The 11,086-nt window shown below is 41.5% G+C and overlaps 1 protein-coding gene across 1 annotated transcript; it reads right to left on the bottom strand.

Annotated features, from left to right (window-relative positions):
* Positions 1-4,408: 4,408 nt before the first annotated feature.
* Positions 4,409-10,827, bottom strand: Btbd3 (BTB domain containing 3). Its single transcript, XM_059261509.1, has 4 exons — positions 10,080-10,827; positions 9,501-9,591; positions 8,847-8,965; positions 4,409-5,875 (listed from the first exon to the last, which is right to left on the bottom strand). Exons 1-4 carry the CDS (start codon positions 10,436-10,438, stop codon positions 4,843-4,845), a joined length of 1,602 nt encoding a protein of 533 aa, XP_059117492.1. The 5' UTR covers positions 10,439-10,827; the 3' UTR covers positions 4,409-4,842.
* Positions 10,828-11,086: the final 259 nt, after the last annotated feature.

The raw sequence follows: 11,086 nt of genomic DNA, 5'->3' as shown, positions 1-11,086 counted from the left end.
TTCTATAATAACAAATGAAATAATGGGCATAAAAGAAACAGTCTATTAAATGTAAAACCGCTCCCAAAGTAATAAAAACCAAAGTATGTCCTTATTTGAGCAATTTTTTATACTGCTATGGCCTTAGTAAAGAAAGACTGCCTCACAGAAACCTTTAACATACAACTACTCTGCTTGTCACCAGCGCTTAAAGAGGTGTGTAATGAGTAACTGTCCTACAGATGTGGCACAGCTGTTGGACTTATCTTGAGGTTAGGGGCTTTATAGACATGAAGAGTATAAAATAGTATCTGCTAGCAAACATGCTTTCCACTGGACATTTCAGTAGACTGGCAACTAAACAGTAACCACAAGGACAGAGCCTGCAGAATGGAAACCATCTCTACTGCCCTAGAAAGGGTTAGAGAAGACAATCGAGGAGAAAAGGTTGACATGAACAAACTGTGGCCAAATGTTCCGCAGAAGGCAGACAATGGCGGTCAGAGTTGAATGCTCATCACTGTGACATCCTCAGTGGCATCTATCCATTTTTATAAACATTTCATTTCACCTGAGCATGTCAAATTCTCAACTGGGAAACTTTCCACCCATCAATGTTATGGATATAAATGCATAAACTCTATTTTGAAAGAAAATTCTCCAGAAGTGGTTTTATTGGAATATATGTTCTAGCAAGTAGAGAGTAAAGTTTAGAACAAGAAAAACAATTGGTTAGTAAGAGGAAGGCACTTACTGTGGACAAAATGTTCGAACGTATCACCTGGAAATTCTACTGAAGCTTCTCCAAGACTCAACATATACTTTCAGCTCACTTACTTCTTTGGGCCCCCTACATTTTATCCCAGTTAGTTTCTACTTTCCAGTTTTCTCTCAAGTTTTGGTCCACAGTCTTCCCAGGCAAGCCAGTCAACCAGAAAGGTATAATTTCAGTGACATGTTAATCTTTGGTCTCAACAATGGAGTTGGATCATTCCCAACTGTCTTGGGATAATGAAAACAAACATGCGGATTAACTTTAAATAGAAGCCAAGAAGATACACAAGCTGAGACTTCAGTGGATTAAAGATCTTTGCAATGCAGGTTGTAACTGTGGTTAAGCTGATGAGGACAGAGGTAGGAGATTCCAGTTCTCAAGCTTAGGAGTAATTCTAAAAATCTTTTGAGCAAGTAAACAGTAGAGTCTGAACCTGGATAGGTGAAGTGGTTAAAGACATATAAAGCATCCACAATGAAGTCTAGTAGAGAAGTATTGGAGAGATGCAGAGAAAAATCATGTATGTATGCATAACTATGTATACCTAATTATAAATGAGTACATGAGCATGTCATGTGCAATATGTACGTGACACTGAGAGATACACCTGATTGCTATCCAAAAGACCAAGAAGAAGTAACACTGGGAACAGAATGGGAAATGAACTGATTATATAACAACTACACTAAAATTCTGCCAAGTAAGAATTTTAGTGTAGTTGTTATATTGGCAGTTTATTTTATTTCTGGGTCCAATTAAGACCTTGGGAAACAGCAATACAGGTCCCATTAGAAGCCAGATGCTGTTCAGTACAACATCCACTTAGTACAGGAAGATGGAGACATTTAAGCAACTATGGCAACTATAGCTTGGAATGCCAGCCAACCACAAATTCCATAACAGGAATATAAATGCATCCATTCACTCACTCTCATTAAGTGAACAGTCAGGCTTTGAACAATGCAAATGATTAACATATTCATTGTTCTCTTAGGCTTTTACCTCAAATTTCACCTTCTTTAGGAATCAAAGATACTGAATACTTCACAAATAAATGCCCCTGTGAAATCATCATTCTAAAACGCAGTGGCACCAAAAGTGACAGAATTAACTTGTTACTATTTCAAGGGAGCAACAAAAATGCTAAGAAAGCAAATCTATGAACCAGTTTTATTTTATTTGCATTTAACATGATTACACATTCATGTGTCTAACAAGATCTGCACTGTTACATTAAAAATACAGTACAATAACATTCAACATGAGGTACTTCATATTTATATATTTTCCTTCATAAATAATGCTGTAAGCTGCTAAAGTCAAGCACACTGATGCATAGTTGCCTACAGTGTGCTGAATTAGCTGAGCTTATTTAAACACCTTAAAAAAAAACAGTTCAGTGCAATAATTATGTAGAAATGAGACCATTTACTTAAATACTATCTTACGATAAGATTAAGAATGTTGCATTAGAACTGCTAGCCTAGTTACCCTTATCCCCAGTATGAACAATGATGAAGATTGCCAGGTATGCTGGGAAAAGCATCTACAGCGTTTTCTGCTTAATAAAGTTGTGTTTATACACTAGAGCTGTCAGCCCTGTCAGAACAATGGTTTCTATTCTTACAAGCTACAAAGTTCAAAACTACCAAAGGAAACCAAAGCAAGCACATTATCTTTTGTTTTGCTGAAAATGCAGAGAGAATAGGTTCAGAACATAAAATTTCTTATTTTAGGTACAGCTTTCCAATCTTACCCACAGTTCTTGGTATAGGCCAATCAGAAAGTGGGTGCATCTTTTTTTTGAAATATAGTAATAATTAATATAAAGTTATGTTATCCCATCCTCAGTGAACTGCACTTGCCTAGCCACATAGAGGGCAGCTAAGTCACAATAAGAATGAGTAGGGGGTGGATGCTGCCCCTTTAAGGCTATCACACCCATCCCGACTATCTGACAGGACTCAATCAGTGCTAAACAAAATTCCTTCTCCTCTGGCTTAAAAGTAAGTGCCTTCTAGTCAAGCTTACCAATTTGTATGGTAGCTATGAGTTACTGAAATGTTTAACCATAATTTTAAAACAAAAGCCTTTGCAGAAGTAATTTTAATTGACAATGTACCTTTATTTTATGTATGCTTTGCCAAAACTGTAACCTGTCATCTTCTTTATTAAGAAGCAATTGAGAGATTATTTTTAAAGTTGTTCTAGTCACCAATAAGAGCTTTTGGTCACTTATGTTAACAGATGTAAGTAATGGCAAAATGATTAAAACATTTCCCATAATCCAGTGCTCTCCTCCACCAGGGATGCTGGCCAAAGGCCACAAGCCCATATCTGTAGGGGAAGAAGTGGCCCAGAAGCACAGTGAGTGGAAGCAGTCACTCAGTGGGCCTTGCTGGCACCAGCAGGGGGGTGGGAGGCCTTTCTGACACACCCACCAGTAGCCAGGCAGGGAGGAGGCAGTTCCTGAGTTGGCAAGCACTCTCTCATGCGCATATTGCGCACACAGACACACACACCCCAGGACTAGCCCCTGCTCCAGGGAAGCCAACTTTGGCTTACAGAGCAGGAGAAGGAGGCGGCCAGGGACCACACTCTGGGTGGCGGGGAGCCATCTCAGGATCACACTGGGCAGAAAAGCTGCCCAGAAACACATGGATATTTCAGTTTCAAGTGACCACACTGGACATTACCAGGGTCACAGGCACTAAGCCAACACGAGCCATCATGGAAGGAGAAGTTGTCTGTGAGCTTTTCCCTCTTTGCTTATGCTACCATGGACAAATGAGAGCTGCATGTGATGCTGATGAGGTGAATACTCAGTATAACCCAGTGTCACTCCGAACCATTTTTCAAAAACCCTGCAGGCATATATTGGCACTTTAAGATGGCCAGAGGCCAGGTTCTAGCAGTCCAGAAACTTGTTCATAATCAACAAATAAGATCGTCTATGGTCAAAGATCAGATAAAGAATGGTTCAATTAAAAAAAAAAGCATAAAAAGTACGTTATCACATTGACAAGTAGTGCTACCATTACTCCATACCTCCACTGTTTGGTCCTCTGCTAACAGGGGAGTGGGGTGGGAACTCAAGTCCTATGCAGTAAGACTTAAGAACAAGCAGAGAGAAAGAGAGAGGCAGAGAGAGCCAGAAAGAGAGAGAGAGAGAGACAGAGAGAGAGAGTTGGGGCGGGGGTGTCCAAAACTACCAGCAAGAGTGGCTTTTCCAAATTGTGTATGCTTCTCACTGATAAATTGAACGATTCATTGTATAGGGCATTTTTCAGACTTCCCTTTTACCTGTTGTAGTATAAATTAGCAGGTTTGCAACTTTTTTTCTATTGACAATAAAATTTTCTAACTTTACCAATTCTGAAAGAAGTATCTGCACTCTGGTATCTTGTCTTCTAAACTGAAAGAACATAAGTCTGCTTTGTAGCAGAAGTCGTGGCATAAACAAACATCCAATTCCTTACACCACAGTATGAATTGTTTAGTAGTAAACACAGATATGAACTTAAGATACAAAGAATATAAAAGCAAGGCCCAGAAGCAACAAATGTAAAAGAAGAGTCAAACATGACGACTGGCCTACTGTTTACTTTCTAAGTTTACTTTTTACAAAGCAAATATTCTTTCAAAATTGTACACTGAGGTTCACCTGTTTTTTGTTTTTATTTATTTTGAGAGGAAAGGAGGGGTTCCGTTGAAAAATAACTTGATATTACTTTAGGATACATACTTCCATTCATCAAAGGAAATTCAAGTCAATTCAAAATCTTCTTCAGAGGTACAAAAGTGGGAGGTTGGTGGGCACTTGGAAAAGCACGTGATCTCCGTAGGCATACAGACGCAACTCTAAAACCACAAAGCCTGAGTAAGAACTTGGCTCTTCTAAGCATATAGTTAAAAGCGGAATGTTGCATTTTAGCCTGTACATAATTAAAAGGTTCAAAGACATTAGAAACTGCCTACTGCTTCATTCATTACAAATTACCTGTGCTGACCACATATCTGGAGACGAGCTAAGCGTCAGGCAAGGATGGCCCATGTGGGTGCCTCATGATGCGTAAGCAAAGGAAGGTTCAAGCATAGAATATGAGTTCTGGGATCTGCCCTCCCTGTACCCCAGTGCCATTGGTGCTATCCGAGGAGCACTGAAACTGGACAGTCACCTTGCCACACTGAACTTCGGTCATGCCTTCTTGTCCGAAGTAGCTGAGTTCATTGCCATCCAGCACCACACTGGCTGTATAGAAGGTGTCTGGCTCAATCTGCACCGGATATTCAAACCACACAGGGAAGGTATTGCTGGATCCGTCTGAAAAGTACTTGCTCAAGTTCTGGCCCAGGACAACGCCCTGCCGTTTGAGTTCAATCTTGGCACTGTATTCTGCAGAGCCACAGCTGGAGCCATACAGCCCAAAGCCTGCGATGAACACCCTCTTATCAACTGCAAACTGGATGCTGTCACAGCGACCCCGATAGCGCCACTGGTTGCTCCGATAGGCACATGACTGGAACCGGTGACAGCGCTGGGGGACTAGGCCCTTTCGGGCTTTACTCACAAACTGCAGTTCTGGTTTTTTGGACGCAGTGTACCAGAGGAAGATGTCATTAGTCTCGTTGAGAGTTAATACCCCAGACTGCGCAGCACCATTTGCAAAGTCATCCAGGGCCATGGTGGGGATGCGGATCAAGTACAGGGCCTTTCCTAGGACCTTGCGCTTATTTTCAATGCTCAAGGCCAGATCCTGCCGCTGGCATTCTACTTCAGCCCAGTTCAGGGCTGCCTCAAAAACCACTATTTCTTTGGCATTCAGCGTTTCCCTGCGTAGGATACTTTCGAGCGTCTGGAAGTCGATGTCGCAGAACCCCTCGGACTTGAGTGCTAACTCGGCTTGAGCATCAATCACCTCCCAGCAACGCTGTGTGAGGTCCGGCTCCTCAAACAGGCAGCTCTGAGACAGGAGCACACAGGCGTTCTTGGCGCTCAGGCTGGTCTCCAGGAAATTGACACAGGCTCTGGCAAGGTGAGGAACTATGTACTTTTTGGCAGCATACAGCGTGGCCAGCACTGTGTCCGCAGCCAAGTCAATTTCATCACAATAGATGTATCTGAAAGAAAGCATCCAACATGTAAGCGGATTTCCACAAAATGAGCATGTGCAGCAAGGAAGGAAGCCACTGCCTTCAAGCCGGTCCAAGAATATAATTTCATGTGACAGTTACTACAAACATGTCAGAAAAACATCTGAAATATATTCATGAGGTGCTAATATTTCAGCTCAGCAGTAAGCTTATATAATTAAAGGGATTAACTGTGTTATCATTCATCCTCTATCCTATACATTTTCAACAAAACAGGACATACTGCAATTATCTAAAAGATGACTGTATATCAGAGATAAGATTATGAAAACACAGCAAAATTCTATTATACTCTATTAAGTTAAAGCACTGATATTCCCAATCCCACAGTTTAAAACAGTATTTATGATATATTCATGTGTGTGCACATGTGTGTATTTGTGCACCTGAATACTTCTGGAGACCAGAAGAGGGCACTAGATCCCCTGAAACTGGAGTCACAGGCAGTGGGGAGCTATCCGACAGGGTCTAGAACCTAAACTCTGGTCCCCAGCAAGAGCAGCACTCTTAACCGCCGAGCTCCCTCTTCAGCCCCAGCAATGTTGAAAGTACAGCACACCGCTTTATTCCAATTAGCTTCTGCATATTCAAATGTCTTTTGACATTAAGGTCAAAACTTACATTTTAATGATTTTGGACTTTTTTTAAATGTAAAATAAAACCTGATATTAAATATTTCTGAAGTGGTTCCAAGTTCAGTACATCATCAAATTCAAACTTCAACACCACCTTTTCAGTTAACTTCACAAAATCTTTTGTGAAGTTCTAAATTTCTAAACTTGTATGTGTCCCCCACATATTCCTCCTACTTTCAGAACTGAAGAGTACATTATTTTCACATGCATCTATTAAAAGACAAAGCAAAGAGCTTAAATGCACATTGATTCTGAGCTTCTGTGAGCTGTACCTATCTTAAGAGATGAAATACTTCATGGTGTTTACAGGATGGTGGCAATTTCTCCAAACAGTATAGAAAGGTGCAAACCACCTGCTATCTTGTATTCCAGGACAAAAGAACAGCCAGTGAGAACTCTACTAGCGAACAACACCGAAAAAATTTATCCTTTCAACTTTTCCAGCTAAAGCACAGAGTACTTTATCTGATTTTTTTTATAGTTATTTTTTTCCTTGTTTGTAAAGCATACCTAAGTTAAGAAATCAAGAATAGCTTTTGCAAGAAAAAGATGTAAACACACATGCAAACCAAAGTTTCCACAGTCACACACAGAAGGGCCTTCCGCTTCCAGGAAACTCTTCTCTAATAGGCTAAGCTGGTTACACTGGCAAGACCACTCAACAACACAGCTGTAGTACAGTTGCACTTTGCCCAGAGGCTAGGACTAGGGAAGCATCCAGAACATGGGCTGGATTTGTAGTCTCACCCTGGAACTCCTGGGAGCTAACACTCCTTTTCTCAATGGACAGCTACTCACCCAGGATGCAGGAGAAGGAAACCTCAGTCCTTGCCTCAACTACAGCACAGCAGCAAGGCAAATGAACCTCACCGCAGTCTATTCTTACCACTCCACCTGATTCCATGGATCATTTTAAAAAACTGTACTAGTATGCTCTAGGCGATACAACTATAAGGGAAGACACTTGGCCAATGATAACTCAAATGACTTGGGAAGGATGTAACTTTCTGCCATTCTTGCTCATGTTCCTGACTGTGCATGTGTCTAGGATACAACACTCTTCCTTGACTTCAGTGAGGCCAAAATGTTAACTAGGGTGGCATTCCACTCGACAACAGATGGCCCTGTCACATACATAGAGCTGGCTTCACATGCAGTGATGAAGGGCAAGGATTCGAGCAGGTGAAAGGTTTCTGGATGATTGTACTAATGGATTCTGCAGGTTCAAAAGTGATGAAGCAGTTAATATTATGGTACTTCACATGCTCACTTGCCTTTAATCCCCCTGCTTCCCACTGGAAAAGTTCTAGTTCAATCAGATTTCAAAGCTATAACAGGAACAAGGAATTAAATACTTACAAACTTTAGAACTGACTATAACTTATTTTTCAGTAATCAGTAAATAATAATTGTTTAACAATTTGTGAGAATATTGTCACTGGGCAGTTTTTCTTCAAAAAGTATTTTTTAATTTATTTCAGTGAACTTAAATCCCTGGAGCAGCAGATAACCTTGAGCCCCTAGGTTAGTGTTGAAAATACAGTTTAAGAAAAACCTTCTAAATACAGCTTACAGTAACTGGGCTTAATCATGTGGTAGACTATCCATTGTCTAGCATGAGACATTGGTACCTGATTAACAGGCAACAGAGTCTGCAAAGGACCTATAAGATAAGAAACTTTTTACATTAACTATGTAACTAGCCTCTCTAATCCATTTACACTTCTATATTACTAACTGAAGACGGCTTACATAAATCTATAGGAAACTACCATCAAAAATCACCTCATCACCATAAGCATGTCCAATTTTGTGGGTGAAATATATGTGGGCAAAGATCAGATAAGTTCCACTTCTGGCGGCACGAGACAACTCAGAAGACATGGGTCTTCCCAGTGTTGCTAACTAAATAAGGTACATAATTTCTACAATTGTGAAGTGAAGGGGCATTTCTCTGAAGCCTTCTTAACACACACTGCTTTCAGGAGAACATGCCTATTAAATAACACCTATACAAGGAAGCTATTTTTATTCTGAAATGTCGCTAAAAAGGAGCTCACTACATAAGCTATTTGCCCCTAGGCTCTAGGCTAAGGCAGGACTCTGAATGCCTGCAACATTCCATACAACTTCCAAGGAAAGATAAAGAGTAATTTCCTCCAAAACCATTTACAAGGCAGGCAGCACCCTCTCTCTTTAGAATCTTTCCTCTGACACAGAACTTACATCTGACTTGGAAACCAGCAGAGCACAAACAAATACAGCACAAGCGAACTCTTTCCAAACACACGAACAATGCTTACTTCAGCATGGCGAGGAAAGCAGCAGGTTCAACGTCTGGTATTCGGATTTCATCTTTGTCCTCAGCAAGTTCTCCATAAAACATTGCATGGAACACTGAGCTCCCAACAGCTAAGACGTACTGTGGAGAAAGGGAAATCTCATTTCACGCACTAAACTGAAAGCATTTTCAGCAAGTCGATCCCGAAAAACAACTAGCAAATCAGGGGCAGGGGGATGTAAAGTACCTAACCTGCTTCTTTGAAACAGCCAGGGTACAGTGTACTCTGACAGGGGAGCATAAGACTGTCACATAAGACATGATCTCTATCAATATCACTAAGCTTTAACACCCCCCACTGTGATATAAGTAAACCAAAGCTTATTTATCTGATTTCTTTAAGAACAGTAAACAGTGGACTTTCCAAACCTGTTACAATGCTTCCTATCACTGGGGAGTGAAGAGGGCATGTTTCTGTGTGGTACATACAAGCGTGTAGAAGGAAACAAAGACAAAATTAAGTGTGGCCAAAGCCCTTGGAAAGGGTCTGCTTTCTCTGTAATCCGGTGAAACATGCACTGCCTGCCATCGGCAAGCTGCCCACACCAAGCTCCGGGCTGAGAGGGTCCCTCTATATAAATCTCAAGACTAAACCGGTAATGCAGCTGTTGCTTACTTTGTGTCCTGGCAACCGCTGAGTCCCACCTGGTGGCCCAACCACAAAATGGACATCTGCCATCAAGTCATTATTGAACATCACTGCATTTCTACAAACAGAGGCAATTCATTAATTCACAGCAGCCTGTATTCTTACCACCCCCTTCCCCAACATGCAAAACTTAAAAGAAGCTATTCAAGCTAAGCAACAACAGTTCAGTGACTTCACAGCGAAAGAGCAAATAAAGGGTCCAACTACACAACTGTCTGAAATCACTGCAGACACACGGGAAACAGTAAAGTTTTAAAAGTTAGCCAAACTTTCACATGGCTTAGGACAAATGAAGGGTTTCTCTTCTGGGCTCCACAGACACAACCCTGCCGCTTAAACGTTACAGCTTGCAAAAATATTTTTTATCTAAGAGGAAAACAGCTGGACTGTTTTGGAAAAGATACAAGGTGGCTTTCCATTACCAGTAAAGCTTCTGGGAAAAGAGGAAACAGAGATTCACGTTCAAATGCATTAAAGGTCATGCAAAAGGAAACTTCAGCACTGCCTGACAAACTTTGAAAGTAAATACTGGCCAGGGGCACTTACCTTTCTCTGATGGTGGGATAAAGACCCTGCCAGTTGGGGGCCGGGATGAGGTTGTTGTTACAGAGATTGTGCTGATGGTGTTGCTGGACAGTGGTGCTGCTGGAGCTGGCTGGTTTCTTGCGGGGGAATATATCAGCAGCCATCTTTTTCTTTTTTTTAGTCTTCAAGGTAATTATTTCATAACAAACTGGGGGCAACTTACTGCCGCCGCCGCCACCGCCACCACCGCCACCGCCGCTGCCGCCGCCGCTGCTGCTGTTTGTTTTCTTTGAACCTTTCTTGGACCTGTTCTTTACTGTCTCTGGAAGCATCAAGAAGAAGGTGAGACATTTCATGTTCTTTTCTTTATCATCTACCATGAGTACAGGATGTCTCTCTTTAGAGCTAGATATCCCAAATTTGCTCGAACATCTAGGCAGAGAGGCTAGCCAGGGCTAGGATGTTAACAGAAACCGACACGCTGGTATTTTGCTGCTTTTCTCAGCCAGGCAAGGTGACCTTTTCACTATGTTGAAGAGGAACTGGCTTTAAGTTTTATCCAGGACCGGATCTGTTAAATACATTCCCATCATGATTCCTGTTTTTCTTATTTGCTCATAAAAACAGCCGTTTTCTGGTTCACCTGAAAAGGCTATGCTGAGCAAAGGAGGCAGGCAGAGTGCTGTGGCGCTTGCTTTCTGAATTAGGTTAGCAAGATTTGCCGAGCCCAGCGAGTCTGTTCAGCCGGCGAAGTTGTGTGGTGAATGGATCGGAGAGAGGAGAGTAGGTATTACAGCCCTGCAGACGGAGTCAGACAGCCAGCGCTCCGAGCCAATAGCTGAAGCCACCAATCAGGATTGGACCAAGCCAAACAGTGACACCTATTGTAGCATGCACAGCTCTGATATTAAAGGAACAGCAGTCACATTCTCTTTCCTACTGTATATTTAAGTAAGACAAACAGCAAATGAAATACATTTGCAAACAGGAAGGGAGGGATTTATTTTTCTTTAGTACGGGAATATTTT

This window comes from Peromyscus eremicus, chromosome 4 (assembly GCF_949786415.1).
Source record: "Peromyscus eremicus chromosome 4, PerEre_H2_v1, whole genome shotgun sequence".
NCBI classification, from domain to species: Eukaryota; Metazoa; Chordata; class Mammalia; order Rodentia; family Cricetidae; genus Peromyscus; species Peromyscus eremicus.
This window is presented reverse-complemented; position numbering and strand designations above follow the sequence as displayed.